Genomic DNA, 16,381 nt, shown 5'->3' with positions numbered 1-16,381 from the left:
TAAACTCTAAAAACTTCTATCAGTCTATGTCTAAAACTTATTGCACTTTAAACTTTTTACTTGGCGGTAAGATGCTCGAGATTTTCTCATTGTGGTCATTTCTCGAAAGCTCTCCCAGTTCCGACTCTGTCTCATTATTTTCAAGCTCCTCCAAACGAGCTCTCAATTCTTCATTTTCCCTTTGAAGTTGTGCATGTTCTATCAATAAGTCTCTATTCCTATCACTCAAATTCGAATTCAAAAAATCATACTGTAGTGTTTCCTTATTGAACGCTACTGGAGCTTTATTCGTACGTTGGGGTATTTCAAAAACTCTTTGCTTATCAATGGGCCACAACCCAGCTTTTTCAAATGCATTCAAAATGGTCTCTTTTGTCATTGCTTGTTCTCTAGAGCTTGTCCAGAATTGTATAAACTTGTCCTTAGGAACAACTTGTGCATTTGCGGTCTCACAATAGTTTCCAACGAGGTCCCGATAATGGTCTTTTGAAGATTTGAAAACACCGACATCCAATGGCTGCATGAAATACAGGCAATTCGTTGGTAGGTATATAGGTATCACTCTAGCTTCTTCTAAAGATTGTTTCAACTCCTCATCATAAAGGGCTGCATGGTTATCCATGATCAAAATTCGATACTCTTTAGGATTTTTGGGTGCAGTGTTCGGGATGAATACTTTACGAACCCACTGTTGAAAATAACCTGTACTTATCCACTCTTCATAACTAATTGCATAGGCCCAATCCAAATTATCGTTAGTACCACGTAATCTCCTCCCATGTGATTGACCTTTGAATAAGTCACGGGGGTAATTTATCTTTTCACCCACTGCTGAGATTGCCTCCACAACAGTAGTTACTTCCTTCTTATTGCCACTTTGTAACCTCACTTTTTCTTCCAGGTTCTCTTCTTGCTTGTCAATGTGGTGTATAAAGAGCCCTGTTTCATCAACGTTCCAAATATTTGTTGCGTCAACATTGTACCGAGTTATGGCATCATTGTACCGTTGAAAGAACGCTTCAATCTCAACCAAGGAGATTGAAAAGATTGGACTCTTCTCTGGAGGCTTTTCCAATAGCAATATAGACCACGGATATTTTTTTATAAGATTATATGGCCAATTCTTTCCCACGTGCTTATTTTCACCAAAAGCATTCAAAGTATCTTCAGCAAATTCACGAATCTCACCTACCTCCAACTTCCGGTACTCAACACCTGCAACTTGTAAAAGTCGAAGAAAAAGTATTTCTGGTTTACCTGATAGCAATTGTTGTTTTCCTTGAGCTTGAGAGGCCAGCTTGCCTCCCTTTAATCGAGATGATAAATCCGATTTGGCACGTCCAATACGCTTAGCAATTTGTGAATAGTTTGGTTTGGTCAGAGTCTTGCACTCAATGACAGCCAATTGTAGCTTTATTTCAGCCTTTGCTTTATCCTCTTCTGTTTCCTGTCTTTCTCTTGAACTTGGCATGTTTGGCAAAGGAAGAATTAAGCCGGAAGTCGAGAAATTCGTGGTTTTTGTTTTGATTACAGAGAGCGCGTACAGACTAAATCCCGACACGCTATAGAAGAGACACACGAGCTCTTCTTAACTTGGAAGTTGCCTCCTTTGCATTTGGAATTTGTCATATCCAAGTAATTGAAGTGGCTGAAAACTAATTGTAGATTTATGGACTGCTTATCACTTAAAGGTGTATCGATTCTCCGTTTTTTCGATTATTGCAATCAGTCTAATAAAAGGACTGTGGCTCAAACAACGAAAAGAGTACATTTATCCATATGCTAAATGCCACATTACCTTCCGAATGAAGGATCCCTTCCCTGGGACACGTAAACTTGAATCGGAAATACGCGACTTCCGCAAGATACATTCCATAGAACTTTTCAATTTACTTTTCTCCACAATTTAGTTCTTGCCTGTTTTGGATTTAACTTAGCAAAACTGATAAGCATAGTTACATTATGTTAAATTATGCAGATATACTCTTTTAGCACCGTCAAACTGACATCATATTATTATACTATTGCTTATTATTTATTGGGGTAATCGGAGATTACACAAAGCTTCAAACTCCGAAAAAGTTTAGATTAGAGAAGCCAAGAAGGAGAGAACAACCAGATGTAACAACACATACCAGAGTGATATGTAAGAGGCGGGCAAAGACAGGCTGGCTTGTACATTCGAATGCACTTCTAGTCTCTCTGTTCGCTGACTTTTCGTGTAATTGCTACACATTTAGCCGTGGGTTATTCTTTTGTTTTCTACTCAGGCAAAGATAGCAAACGAAAATCAAATCATAACCTTTTGATCAGATGATTGGGGGATGTATATCACATGGGAATGCAAATAGAATTCCTCTTCTAGAAGTACTATCTTCTGATTAATATAGGAATACGTATCCCTTATGATTGCTATGACATCTTATGATTGGTTCAAATTGAATGCATTAAACACTCCCCTCCTAAAAGTACATTCGTTCTTTTTCTCTCTCCCTTCCCCTCATTCTTTCCAATTGACTTCTCTCCTAATCCTTATCAACTTACACAAAACAAAATATATTTATACCCAAATACACGACTCATTAATTTTTTAAAATATTTCATGCTTTTTCTCTTTGCTTATAAATAGCATCATTGATCTCCCTTCTTCTTCTACCCCAGATTATCAGATCATACATTTTTTTCCAGAATCATCTACAAAACATATTCCATAGTAACTACACCCTTACTACTCAATTGATTCACAACTACAACAACAACAACACAGAATACCCTCTCTCCCATAACAAACATTAATCATGTCAATTAAAGCAGTAGGAGCAAGCTCATTCAGAAGCATATTTGCAAAGCAAAGTGCATTGCCAAGTGCATCCAACACAATACTCAACTTTAAGCATCTGCCACAGGAATCCATACTGAGTCTCATAACGCGATCGGATAAGGAGATTGGAGGATACTCGGAAGCCCATCTCGACTATGATGCTGCTGAGAAATGTGCTCACTTCCATGGCAATTTATCATTGGATTTACCCAAGGATAATCCACAAGTTACCAGATCAGGATATGCCATGTTTAGAACTAAAGATCAACCGCTGAGTATCGTATGGGGAGACAAGTATTGGGATTGGACAGACTACAGTGCATTAGCTTTGCGGGTCAAAGGAGATAGAAGAAAGTATATTGTCAATATCCAAGCCAATACTCCATTAGTCACAGATTTGTTTCAACATCGGTTGTTTCTTCAAAATCCTGGAAGTTGGGAGACGGTGGTGATTCCACTCAATGATTTTGTCATGACTAATTGGGGAGTTATCCAGGATGGATCAGAGCTTAACAAGTCAGAAGTCAAGACAGTTGGTATTGGATTGCTTGATAAGCAATATGGACCATTTAGTCTTAAGATCGATTGGATTAAGGTGATGAGTGGCGTCGATGTGTCTGAAATTGCTAGGAATGAAAACTTGACTGTGTTGAATGATGATGCGATTGAAGAGACGCCACTTTACGGACATGATACTTTTACCAAGGAGAACCATTGAAGTAGTTGTATAGTATTTTCTAAATAAATAAATATTTTTTGAAACGTCAACGTGGGTCGGATCAGTTTAAGCCACAAAAAGCTAAATAATTGTGAGCGCTAGTCATGCAAATACCTCTTCTCCCTTCACAGCAATGACATCGAGATACAGAGTGGAATACGCTCTTAAATCACATAGAAGAGACGAATTCATTGAATGGATCAAAGCTCTACTTGCAGGTCCGTTTGTGCTACATGCGGATATCGAAAGTTTTGATACGGAATTTCCTGAATTGTACAACCTTCCGGAGGATTCAGAACGGTACTACAAGAACCACGAGTTGAAGATTGCACAAGATTGTCAACATCGTTATCTCCAGATATTCAAAGATGTCGAGACATTGATTGACCATACACGTTCCATTGACAAGCTTAATGATCAAGATCCTACGCGGAATGCAACTAGTCGTTTGAGGAATTTGGTGCCTTCATTGGGTAGATTTTTTACTAGATTGCCATTGGCAGATGCATTCTTGCTTGAGGATGAAAGAAGAGCTATTAGTAAAAGGAGATTGGTTAGCCCTTCATTTAACGATGTGCGGATGATTTTGAATACGGCTCAGATTATGGCATTGACTGATATCCAACACAACAAAAGCGAAAGTCACATTAAGCTTATTACGTTTGATGGAGATGTGACATTGTATGAAGATGGACAGTCATTAAATGAATCGAGTGTGGTGGTTAAACGGTTGGTGAGTTTACTCCAGTTGAACTTGTTTGTTGGGGTTGTTACTGCAGCTGGATACCCATCACAAGCAGGTGCTGATAAGTACTATGATAGATTAAAGGGACTCATTGATTACTTGAATCGAGATGACTGTATTCTAACTCCACATCAACGAGAAAACTTGCTTGTTATGGGAGCAGAGTCAAATTACCTCTTCCGATACAATAACGAAATGAAAGGGTTAAGGTTTATTGACAGTGATGATTGGCTACTTCCAGAAGTGAAGAACTGGGATATCAACAAGATTGACTATATAATGCACACCATTCATGACCATTTACTGCACCTTCGAATGAAGTTTAATCTTGAAAGTACAACCACGATAATTAAGAAAGAACGGTCAGTTGGTATCATACCCAATGCAGGATGTACAATCTTGCGAGAACAGTTAGAGGAAATGGTTCTTTCATGTTCAAACAAGTTGAGCATTATATTGAAAAGCACAGGGATGAGCAAGACTACGTCTACCGCTGGGGCTGCAGCTACACAGGATAAGTCACCACGCTCCCTCGCTTTAAGTGATATCAAAGTCTGTGCATTCAACGGTGGAAGTGATGTCTGGGTTGACATCGGAGACAAAGCCCTCGGAGTTGAATCATTACAGAAATACATATGCCAACTGGGCGATTTAGACGTATGTCCCATCACCAAAGCTGAGAGTTTACACATTGGTGACCAATTTGCAAGTTTAGGAGCTAATGATTTCAAAGCTAGGTTAAGCGCTTGTACGGTGTGGATTGCCAATCCGGCAGAGACGGTGGCGATTTTAGATGATTTGATTGCATTTATGAAATAGAGTTTAGAGAGATAGATTTTGATAACTTTTAACATGTCTTCTATTATCTCTGGCTTGTCATAAGAGGCAACCCGTAAATGACTGGCGCTGCTCCGTTTAAATACTTTTATGTAATGGCACTTCTCGAGCAAACGAGCTCTGCGTGTTCAAAACATGATTTGCACCCGACATCAATAGTTGAATATACTTTTGTAATACAAGCTTCGGCTTCCGAGCAAATCCCAATCCTTTTGATTTATCCACATTTCATTCACAACCTTCAATCGACTGTACACAGAGCCACCTTTCCAAGTCAACATCAGCGGATCAAATTCACGAGGAGTTGGTAAAATCGTAATAGGAAGTACTGAACCTTGATTCACAAGCTGATCAATATGGTAAAGGTCGAGCAAGTCGGGAGACAATTCAACTTCAACTTCTTGATTGGGATCTTCCGACGCAGCTACTGCTTGCTTGGCTTGATTTATTGCTTCGTTCAACGTCTTTTTAATATAGTCTATTATTGACTCAAATGAAGATGTTGACAATACACGAGGTCTCCAGATATTCAACCTATCGGTTAAAATGAGGTCGTAACCACTGATCTTGGATAACCCCCCACCAACAACTAAAATATTGTCATAAAACTTTTTCATTTTGGTCAAATCACCACATGCTAACGCTGCGTTGGTTATTGACTCGACAATGGCTTTTTCTAGTGGAACATCACTGAGTGGGCCATCATCATCAACCTCACCATCATCTCCTTCGGCTAACTTCATAAGTAGTTGCTGCTCATCCATATCACAATAGTTCAAGCCGGTCTTCAACATCGTTTGACTTTTACTGACTGGATTGTTTGGCACACCAGTGTATTGATCCAAAGCTGGTGGGAATAAATGTTTCAAGGTTAAATTCTGGGGTTGAGTGGAGCTATTCAATGAAGGACTATTGGTGGTTTGGAATAAGCCCGGGAAGAATAATCCCATTGGAGCCAACATAACCTCGTCAAATACTTTAAATTCAAACTTCTCGGTCTGTTTGAAAGGGTTTCGTTTGTAGAAGTTGTACAACTGTACTGCAATGTCAGCATCTTGAAACGTAATAAAATTTTCTTTCAAAGATTGAGCCAATTGCCAATCGTATGAATCAACCACATTAATGTCACGGTATGGGAACCAATTCTCCAACATCAACTTTACAAAAGTTTCGGTGATGTTATCACCACCGTAGTTTAGCAAGGCTCTTGAGTCATTGATAATCATTCCTTCGTCAACACAACTGATTTTCGTTGTATGAGCTCCAACATCAACTATGCACGCTGTTGATGCACCAGCACCAAAGGTTGCTGCAACAGCTTCTTGTAATATACCAATTTTGCCAAATCCTATGAAACGTAGCAATAAATCACACCAAGTCTCTACATATGCTTTATCATACAAGTCAGGTATAACCAACATGATCTTTAAATTGGCCAAGTTTGAGATTTCCATCTTTTGCAATGCCTCTTCAATTATATGTACCAAATCTCCCAACAAGTCTTGACGTGACTTGTAGTCTGGGCAATATTCATTAAAGTTGGAGTTAATCATTGGGTAACGTAGCTTCCAACCAGGTTCCAATTTCAACGCTAATGCGTCTTCACCCGTGTAGTATGTGTGGGTAGAATCGGGACTAATCCACTCTTTCTTATTGGGGTCATTGTGATCAGCTATATCTTCTGGCTCTTGCTTCTTATTGTAATTTGCAACGGTTTCGCGTGAATTGGGCAATATTCTCCGTTTGTAGTACCTCATTCTAGCGCGAAAATCCTTCGAAGCTGCGAGTCGCTGTTGTTCGAAATCTTCATCAATAATCACTTTTTCCCCATCAACATGTCTGTGTGGCAAAGTCTCAGGTTCAGAAGAAGTTTGAGTCGTTTTCACAGCGATCACATTCGGAATTACTCTTGGCACTGCATCAGTGGCACGACCGATACGAATATAGGCTGATCCAGGTTGTAAAACGATAACATCTTCACCAATTCTTGCTTTCTCTTGACGAACTTCCTCAGTTTCGTTTTCCCCTTCGTCATCCTCTTCTTCGTCGTCATCTGCGACTGCTGTTACACCACCATTCTTCAGCTTCAACTCATTCTCAATATTCTTTAAATCAAAGTCATCGAAATTCTTTGTTTCTTCCAATTTTTTCAATTCTTCCAAACTTCCTCCACTTTGTTTCAATTTTTTCAACTTTGTTGCCAAATCACGTTCAAATCTCCAGTTTCTTATAAAGCCAACCTGTTCATCCTTTTTCAAGTATTCGGTAAAGTAATTTTTCTGATTGATTAACGGGATAGTTCGAACACTAGTCAACCCGAAGCCATTCTCTTCTTCAAACCGACCAACACCCGAGTTTTTCAAATTTTGTGCTAATGCAGCCGCAGCTTTTTGGCGGTTTTCTCTACGACGTTTCAATGCTTCCGCGCTCAGTTTCTTTGGTGCAGATTGCTGTTGACCACTACTAGATGACGGCTGTGGCGTTGATGTACCTCCAGAATTTGCCCCCAGTGGAGTGGCATTTTCAGTTTCTGGTGAATTGGGTTTTAGTCTCTTCAGCAGTGACTGCTCCTCTACTTGGTCATGGTAATAGTCCGGTTGCGATGAGGGGAGAGGTGTTCCTGCACCAGATTCAGTATATATTGGTGATGTAGGTGGATTGATTGGATCCAGCATGGTTTTGGGAGGGGCTATGGGAGATGGATTGATGACGCAAACCTTTTGAAACGGTGATTTTTCATCTTCGCGGTGGATTAAAAAAATGTCGGTGAGTATGTACTGAAGAGAACAAGTCTAAGGGATAAAGATGCATATCTAACCGTACGAAAGCCAAAGAGCAGTAGCAACTACAGAGGTACGAGTGTTTCTGTCAATCGCCTCCATAACATCATCTGAGTGTACCAATAGCTCTTGAATTTCGCGTCATCCATTTCTTATGTAATCCCGGCGTTAGAGATTTCAATTTTGCGTACAAACAAAGCGAGAGACATCGGAAAAGCACGAATTAATGAGGGCCCACGTTGGATCTTCATACATTGAGGGGTATAGCCAAATTGTATAAAATTGAAGTTTAAAATTACAGTAGTGTTTTCTCCATAAACCATACGATATATTGATACTAGACAATATATTCAACTCCTACCCCGGCTGTAAATACCTTCCGAGTTAAAAATAATTTTTAGACCGGGTCTTAAATATATTACTCCTCAACAAAAGAGCAGAGGAGAGAAGAGAAAAAAAAAAAACCTCTCAAAAAAAAGAAACAAAAGAAACCAAAGAAAAAAAAAACGTCGGTTCAACAAAATTTCATTCAAAACTTTTTCAACGGTTGATAGTCAAAGTTTTTTCTTATAGATCTTTCACATCATAGTATAAATATTCACAATTCCAATCATGTTGAGTAAACAATTCATTCGTGGTTTCAAATCATCACCAATTGCTAAAAACTATGCATCTACTATTCCAAATTTGAAAGTCACCAAGGATACCAAGGTGATCTACCAAGGTTTCACAGGAAGACAAGCCACTTTCCATGCTGAACAAGCTATTGCTTACGGTACACAAGTTGTTGGTGGTATCAACCCTAAAAAAGCCGGTCAAACTCATTTGGATAGACCTGTTTTTGCTACTGTCGCTGATGCTATGAAGGAAGCCGGTGCCACTGCCAGTGGTATTTTCGTTCCACCACCACTTGCTGCTGGTGCCATTGAAGAAGCCATCAGTGCAGAAATTCCATTGGTTGTTACTATCACCGAGGGTATTCCACAGAAAGATATGGTTAGAATTTCTCAAATCTTAAAGACTCAAGACAAGACCAGATTAGTTGGTCCAAACTGTCCAGGTTTAATTGCTCCAGATCAATGTAAGATTGGTATTATGCCATCAAATATACACAAGAGAGGTAAAGTTGGTGTCATTTCCAAATCTGGTACTTTGACCTACGAAGCTGTTGCTCAAACTACTGCAGTTGGCTTGGGTCAATCATTGGTTATTGGTATGGGTGGTGATCCATTCCCAGGTACCAATTTCATTGATGCCTTGACTTTGTATTTAAACGATCCAGAGACTGAAGGTATTATTATGATTGGTGAAATCGGTGGAAGTGCCGAAGAAGAAGCTTCCGAATTCTTGAAGCAGTACAACTTGACTAGACCAGAAGGACCTAAACCAGTTGTTGGTTTCATTGCTGGTGTTTCTGCTCCTCCAGGTAGAAGAATGGGTCATGCTGGTGCTATTGTTGCCGGAGGTAAAGGTGACGCTAAATCCAAGATTGCTGCTTTGGAATCTGCCGGTGTTGTTGTTGAGAAATCTCCAGCTAGATTGGGACATTCCTTGTTGGCTGAGTTCAAAAACAAAAACTTGTTGTAAGTATTAAATTTTATAGAGTTAAGAAGAATTTCAAATTGATTTGATCTTTGGTATGAAACAGACTGGTAGTGCTGCCTCTATTTGATGAAAACAGCGAGAAGAAAAGCAGAAAAAAAAAAAAATATTTTGAGCTTCTGTAGAAAATTTTCCAACTGAAGAGGTAAAACCCACCAAATGTTTAGATCACTAATAAGACCTTTAAGCTTACATTCTTCTGTGGCTTTGAAACAAACAGCAATCCCTGTTGCTTTATCTTGCAGGAATTTTTCCCAGTCATTTATAAACTACAAAACCAACACTTCCACACATACCAAGGAGAATGTGCATGATTTAAAGACTTTCCTCACACTAATTGGACGTAATTGTGTTGAACACTTGGACTTATTTGAAGGTGATTTGAACAAGTTTATCGAAACTCCAAGCAAGAAAATGAAAGACATGGGTATAGATACAAGAACAAGAAGATATTTATTAAGGTGGAAACACAAATTCGTCAATGATTTGGAACCATTAAGAGAGCATAAAAGAGGAGTGAAGAAGAATGGTGGTGAAAGAAAGGCAAAGACTGTTAAGGCAAAGAGAAAGGCTTTACAAAAGTTGGAAGATAAAGAGAAATTTACTCAAGAGGAAATGGATGCTGAACATAGAGGAGAAAGATTGTTTTAAAAACCATATGTACATAGTAATAATAGATGAACGAGCTGAGATAGTTTCAATTGGATTTTGCTTTAACCTGTAAGCTTTACTTCTGCTGTTATAAGTGATTCTGTCACAATACGAGGCAACCAATTTTTATGCCTTTTTGCGTTTTGTTTACCTTTTTTCGCTTCCTCATTATTTTCATTTTTTTGTTATTCTCTTTATCCCATTCCATACACCAATGGAAAGCCAAAGTATGGACTCATTAGACCAGAACCTACTATCATATGTACACTCACGCCATGTTCAACCACTCACTCCCTCACGCAAGGTTAATCTCCCCAAATATGATGTGAAGTCACTCGAATTTTCCTGTGTAAAGGCACTTGACGGGTTATTTTCAAACTTTGATATTCAAAATGTCCAGTCAATTCATATAAAGCTACAATTCCTATATTCGTTGTATGAAGACAACTATGACCAATGGCTTAACGCTCTTAAGAAGCATCAGTTGTTGATTGTGAAATTATTTGAAATGAAGCAATATGATGTGATCTATGATCAATTGGAAAATACTCATCAGCAGATATCCACACGTTTAAACCATCCTACTGCAAAGGTTAGCCTTTTTACTATAGTCGATGGGGTAGATATTGCCGATTGCGATCTACAATTGACCCAAATCGTTATAGCGTATCACTTTTTCACCCTTCAATGGCTAGCTCAAGGTCTTGCAAGAAACACATTACCCAAGGTGGACAGGAGGGATATAGTACCGAAATTACCATATTTGTTTCTCACAACCAGTAATCAAAGACGTTGGATAGCTAAAGCACCCCATAATGACAAGTACGAGACAAATTGTGTCAAATTGATTAATGCATTTATCAAGGTATTGGAAAAGCAAAAAGAACAATATACGTTGGAAATCACATGCTTGAAGATTAAATTAATGGACTTTATAGAGCATACCGAGCTGGAAAACCTAGCCATTCTTCCTGGGACAGAGACATTTGTAAAAGATACCAAGAGTTTTAAATTTGAAATTTCACAGAAACCAATTCAATTGAAAGTGAAGCAGGCTAAAGTGGCTGCCGCAAGCCCACTCACCGAGCCAACAAGGGCTGATGGCCCCTCTCAAGCAATCAATGACATTCAATTACTTTCTACGTTGAAGGCGACAAACTACGATTCAGTGAACAAGATATTGAACTCGTTTTCAAAGATCACGACCCAATCATTGTCAAGTCAGCAAATAAAACTATTAGACTCAGTAACTTTGTTTTGTCAATCCAACCTTAGTCCAGAACTTACACCCTTCCTTAAACAGTTGTATGAAGTCTTCAAATGCCACAACCAGTTAAGGAGAGTTCGAAATGTTTCAAATTTGGTGTTTAAATTAGGCAAGAAGAACCATGAAGATGAACTTTTGGATCTAGCAATAAATTATGAATACTACATCCTTGAGCATCAACAATCGGAGAAGAATTTTGATACTTTGGTGGGGAAATTGAGAATGGTTGACAACTTGAGTGCGAATATGATGAGTGTATTGTTGAAAGCTTGTCAGACGTACACCAGGCTTGACCCACCTACAATGAGCTTAATTAACAAAGCAATACTGACCAACACGAAACTCGCTCATTGTTTGAATGAAATTGAGGAGCAGTTTCGAATCAACATGGTTGAAGAGCTATTCAAAAACGCAAGTAGCTGCAAACTGCACAAGAGCGTGATTTGTAATGCCATTGTTCAGGGGGTACCTTTTTCTACAGCTCGCTTATCACTGCGATTACAATTATCTTACTACAATGTTCGTGGAGTTGCGCATTTAACTTTGACAGATCCAGAAAACTGCGATTTGTTAGCATCAGCTGGACTTGCGATTGCAAAAATGGGTGTAAAAGGCTTTTGTGAGAAAGCTTTAACCAAGGTGTATAATAACATAGTCTTCTGGGCTCAGCAAGTTTCACAAATGGATGAGTTTGAGATGTCGGTTTTAAAGAAAGCGATTTTATTCCTTAGGTTCAATGGGATGAATAATGAAGTCAAGGAAATCACAGAGACTTTATTGAATGTTGCTAAGATGGACGATGATTTCAAGATCTTTTTACATTTTCAATTATGCAATGTATCAGAAAAACTTTTCAACCACTTCTTATGGGAAAACTCACTAACCCTGTTACAATCATTGCTTGGTCAGACGAAGAATTTACGATTTCAAGATGTGATCAACTACAAAATTGAAAGTATTAAATACTACACTGTGAACGATTTAGAAACTGCCCAAACCAAATTCAAAACTTTGGTACTGACTCTTAAACTGAGATCTGAATTCGATCTTTCCCAACCTAATTCGTTTTCCATTTGGGACAAATTGAGGAACTTTTTAATTTTGGCAAAATCGCAATTTCTTGCAGCAAAAATCACGGTTGACAACCGAGCAAGCCCTTACTCCTGCATCCTTAAGGCAATAAAGATACTTTGCTTGATTTCAAAAAAGTGCCCGATGGATTTGGACACCTCATTGGCGGATGAAGTCATGTGGGAGACCAACGAGTTACTATTTTACGGGTATGACCTCATCATTGGCTCGTTAGCTGGTTTAGGCTTATCGAAAAACATACCATTGTACTTGAATGAATGGAGAAAGTTGAATGATCTGGTGAAAGCGCCCGTGGTGAATCAAATTAATATGTACAAGATTCAGATATATGGAATATTGCTGAAGCTGGAGAACTTTCAAAAAGGCTTTGAAGATGATCAAGTGTTTGTCAAAACGAACCCTGCTGTGGCACTGCTTAAGCTAATTGTGAACTCCTTACTTGGTGATAGTGTTGACAACCAACTATTATTGCAGAATAAACCAACCGTTGAGGAAAATGCATTGCTTCAGTACATCAACCAGCCTGTTGTGATTCAACAGTTTCAAGACTCCTTTACCAAATGCATTAGCAGATTAAACAACTTTAAGTTGTTTGGATCCTTTCCTGATTGCGTACAAATTTTCCCATCGATCACTAATGGGGAATTGAGCTTAAGTCATGAAGCTATGGAAGTGTATCTTGAGTTGGGTAAAATGAAAGATGACTTATTGAGCAGATTACAGAGATTGGAGTTTCCAATTCTCGAACAAAAGAGATTGTACTATGCATTATCTCAATGCGTGCACTTGATTTCCTCAATTAGTGCCTATCGTGGGAAAGATATGTTGTACCACTTGTACTTTATTCAAAATTGGATTAAGACCAAGCCATTTGTTGATAATAGAAGGCTAGCAACAATGGATGAGAAGGATCTCATTCCAGATGTACCAAAGCCAACTTCGATGACTTATCACCAACAATTGAGTGAATTCATGTGGAATTTATCGTTGATACCTGCCAACTGGAGTATTGTCACCATCGACATCTGTGAGTTGACAGGTGACTTGTTACTATCCAAGTTAAGATCAGATGGGTTGCCCACATTTGTGCGCCTTTCATTAACAAGATTCAAACAGCGAGAATCAATAAAGACCCTATCATTTGAAGAAATGAAGAAAGACTTCAAACGCTTATTTGAACTGAATCGAAAATCGACCCAACACTCAACCACATCTCAAGTGAAGACGATTGAGGATCGCAAGAAATGGTGGAAGACTAGATTCACATTGGACTATGAGTTGCAAGAGCTTTTACAACATGTGGAGAAATTCTGGTTTGGAGGGTTTAAAGGAATATTTGAGCCAATTGGTCCTTCGTTTGATAACTTCAAATTGGACTTGATGAAAATTTTAAAGACTCATTTCTCGAACAAGATAGATTCGGCAGTATCACTAAATGACGTTATTATTGAAGCCTTTCATGGGTTAAAAGGTTACGATCGTGCTTGTATTGACGATTTACTTTACTTTTTGATGGAAATTTTGAGCTTCCATTTGAATGTTGATGCTACGCAAGTCAATTTTGAAAGACTACATGAATCAATCCAAGATTTAATTAACAAGCATCAGAGTAGAGATCTGTCAGAACACATTGTTTTAATCCCAAGTGCTCGTTGTTCCTTCTTCCCATGGGAATCGTTACAATTTTTAAGATCCAAATCAGTAACTCGGATGCCGAGTGTATCTATGCTCATCGATGTCTTGCAGAAACAATCTCCAGTCAAGAAAAACGATGTTTACTACTTGATAAACCCAGGCGGGGATTTGAAAACTAGTCAAGAGCGATTCCAACCAGTAATTGAAAAGTGTAAAACATGGAAGGGGTTAGCCGGTGTTAAACCAAAGGAAGACAAGATAGTTAATGATATATTAGGTTCAAAATTGTTTGTTTTCATTGGACATGGAGGATGTGATCAATATATCAGATCAAGAGAAATGTTTCATGCGACACAGTATAGCGATTTGCCACCTTGTTTATTGATTGGTTGTTCATCTGGTGAATTGCAAGATCATGGCCATTTTGAACCACTGGGTGGAATATTCAACTGGATAAATTGTGGTTCGCCTCTTGTTCTTGCCAACTTATGGGATGTTACTGATAAGGACATTGATGCGTTCACCATCTCCATGTTCAACAAGTGGGGACTTCTTGATGAAACCAATGAAAAGTTAAACATCGCCGAGGCAGTGCGTTTGAGTCGAGAAGTGTGTATTCTCAAATATTTAAACGGAGCAGCGCCAGTCATTTACGGGTTGCCTCTTATGACAAGCCAGAGATAATAGAAGACATAATAAAAGGTTATCAAAATCTATCTCTCTAAACTCTATTTCATAAATGCAATCAAATCATCTAAAATCGCCACCGTCTCTGCCGGATTGACAATCCACACCGTACATGCGCTTAATCTAGCTTTGAAATCATTAGCTCCTAAACTTGCAAATTGGTCACCAATGTGTAAACTCTCAGCTTTGGTGATGGGACATACGTCTAAATCGCCCAGTTGGCATATGTATTTCTGTAATGATTCAACTCCAAGGGCTTTGTCTCCGATGTCAACCCAGACATCACTTCCACCGTTGAATGCACAGACTTTGATATCACTTAAAGCGAGGGAGCGTGGTGACTTATCCTGTGTAGCTGCAGCCCCAGCGGTAGACGTAGTCTTGCTCATCCCTGTGCTTTTCAATATAATGCTCAACTTGTTTGAACATGAAAGAACCATTTCCTCTAACTGTTCTCGCAAGATTGTACATCCTGCATTGGGTATGATACCAACTGACCGTTCTTTCTTAATTATCGTGGTTGTACTTTCAAGATTAAACTTCATTCGAAGGTGCAGTAAATGATCATGAATGGTGTGCATTATATAGTCAATCTTGTTGATGTCCCAGTTCTTCACTTCTGGAAGTAGCCAATCATCACTGTCAATAAACTTTAACCCTTTCATTTCGTTATTGTATCGGAAGAGGTAATTTGACTCTGCTCCCATAACAAGCAAGTTTTCTCGTTGATGTGGAGTGAGCATACAATCGTCTCGATTCAAGTAGTCAATGAGTCCCTTTAATCTATCATAGTACTTATCAGCACCTGCTTGTGACGGGTATCCAGCTGCAGTAACAACCCCAACAAACAAGTTCAACTGGAGTAAACTCACCAACCGTTTAACCACGACACTCGATTCATTTAATGACTGTCCATCTTCGTACAATGTCACATCTCCATCAAACGTAATAAGCTTAATGTGACTTTCGCTTTTGTTGTGTTGGATATCAGTCAATGCCATAATCTGAGCCGTATTCAAAATCATCCGCACATCATTAAATGAAGGACTCACCAATCTCCTCTTACTAATAGCTCTTCTTTCATCCTCAAGCAAGAACGCATCTGCCAAAGGCAACCTAGTAAAAAATCTACCCAATGAAGGCACCAAATTCCTCAAACGACTAGTTGCATTCCGCGTAGGATCTTGATCATTAAGCTTGTCAATGGAACGTGTATGGTCAATCAATGTCTCGACATCTTTGAATATCTGGAGATAACGATGTTGACAGTCTTGTGCAATCTTCAACTCGTGGTTCTTGTAGTACCGTTCTGAATCCTCCGGAAGGTTGTACAATTCAGGAAACTCTGTATCAAAACTTTCGATATCCGCATGTAGGACAAACGGACCTGCAAGTAGAGCTTTAATCCATTCAATGAATTCGTCTCTTCTATGTGATTTAAGAGCGTATTCCACTCTGTATCTCGATGTCATTGCTGTTAAGGAAGAAGAGTTCTTTGAATGACTAGCGCTCACAATTATTTAGCTTTTTGTGGCTTAAACTGATC

The 16,381-nt window shown here is 38.9% G+C and overlaps 8 protein-coding genes across 8 annotated transcripts; 5 read left to right on the top strand and 3 right to left on the bottom strand. All coding sequences in view use genetic code 12, as the record gives it.

Annotated features, from left to right (window-relative positions):
* Positions 1-37: 37 nt before the first annotated feature.
* On the bottom strand, positions 38-1,471 carry I9W82_001163 (uncharacterized protein; the record flags this gene model as incomplete). The annotated part of the gene is made up of 1 exon (XM_067689880.1): positions 38-1,471. One exon carries the CDS (start codon positions 1,469-1,471, stop codon positions 38-40), a length of 1,434 nt encoding a protein of 477 aa, XP_067551186.1.
* A 1,327-nt stretch (positions 1,472-2,798) lies between these two features.
* Positions 2,799-3,539, top strand: I9W82_001162 (CIA30 family protein; the record flags this gene model as incomplete). The annotated part of the gene is made up of 1 exon (XM_067689879.1): positions 2,799-3,539. One exon carries the CDS (start codon positions 2,799-2,801, stop codon positions 3,537-3,539), a length of 741 nt encoding a protein of 246 aa, XP_067551185.1.
* A 133-nt stretch (positions 3,540-3,672) lies between these two features.
* I9W82_001161 (IMP-specific 5'-nucleotidase 1) lies at positions 3,673-5,103 on the top strand (the record flags this gene model as incomplete). Its single annotated transcript, XM_067689878.1, has 1 exon — positions 3,673-5,103. One exon carries the CDS (start codon positions 3,673-3,675, stop codon positions 5,101-5,103), a length of 1,431 nt encoding a protein of 476 aa, XP_067551184.1.
* A 170-nt stretch (positions 5,104-5,273) lies between these two features.
* On the bottom strand, positions 5,274-7,796 carry ARP8 (Arp8p; the record flags this gene model as incomplete). The annotated part of the gene is made up of 1 exon (XM_067689877.1): positions 5,274-7,796. One exon carries the CDS (start codon positions 7,794-7,796, stop codon positions 5,274-5,276), a length of 2,523 nt encoding a protein of 840 aa, XP_067551183.1.
* Positions 7,797-8,513: 717 nt separating this feature from the next.
* Positions 8,514-9,488, top strand: LSC1 (succinate--CoA ligase (GDP-forming) subunit alpha; the record flags this gene model as incomplete). The annotated part of the gene is made up of 1 exon (XM_067689875.1): positions 8,514-9,488. One exon carries the CDS (start codon positions 8,514-8,516, stop codon positions 9,486-9,488), a length of 975 nt encoding a protein of 324 aa, XP_067551182.1.
* Positions 9,489-9,662: 174 nt separating this feature from the next.
* I9W82_001158 (mitochondrial 37S ribosomal protein mS41) lies at positions 9,663-10,154 on the top strand (the record flags this gene model as incomplete). The annotated part of the gene is made up of 1 exon (XM_067689874.1): positions 9,663-10,154. The coding sequence occupies one exon, from the start codon at positions 9,663-9,665 to the stop codon at positions 10,152-10,154; it is 492 nt and encodes a 163-aa protein (XP_067551181.1).
* Positions 10,155-10,368: 214 nt separating this feature from the next.
* ESP1 (separase) lies at positions 10,369-14,832 on the top strand (the record flags this gene model as incomplete). Its single annotated transcript, XM_067689873.1, has 1 exon — positions 10,369-14,832. One exon carries the CDS (start codon positions 10,369-10,371, stop codon positions 14,830-14,832), a length of 4,464 nt encoding a protein of 1,487 aa, XP_067551180.1.
* Positions 14,833-14,876: 44 nt separating this feature from the next.
* ISN1 (IMP 5'-nucleotidase) lies at positions 14,877-16,307 on the bottom strand (the record flags this gene model as incomplete). Its single annotated transcript, XM_067689872.1, has 1 exon — positions 14,877-16,307. One exon carries the CDS (start codon positions 16,305-16,307, stop codon positions 14,877-14,879), a length of 1,431 nt encoding a protein of 476 aa, XP_067551179.1.
* Positions 16,308-16,381: the final 74 nt, after the last annotated feature.

This window comes from Candida metapsilosis (genome assembly GCF_017655625.1).
Source record: "Candida metapsilosis strain BP57 chromosome Unknown scaffold1, whole genome shotgun sequence".
Taxonomy (NCBI): domain Eukaryota; kingdom Fungi; phylum Ascomycota; class Pichiomycetes; order Serinales; family Debaryomycetaceae; genus Lodderomyces; species Lodderomyces metapsilosis.
The sequence above is the reverse complement of the archived record's forward strand: the minus strand, read 5'-3'. Positions and strand labels throughout refer to the sequence as shown.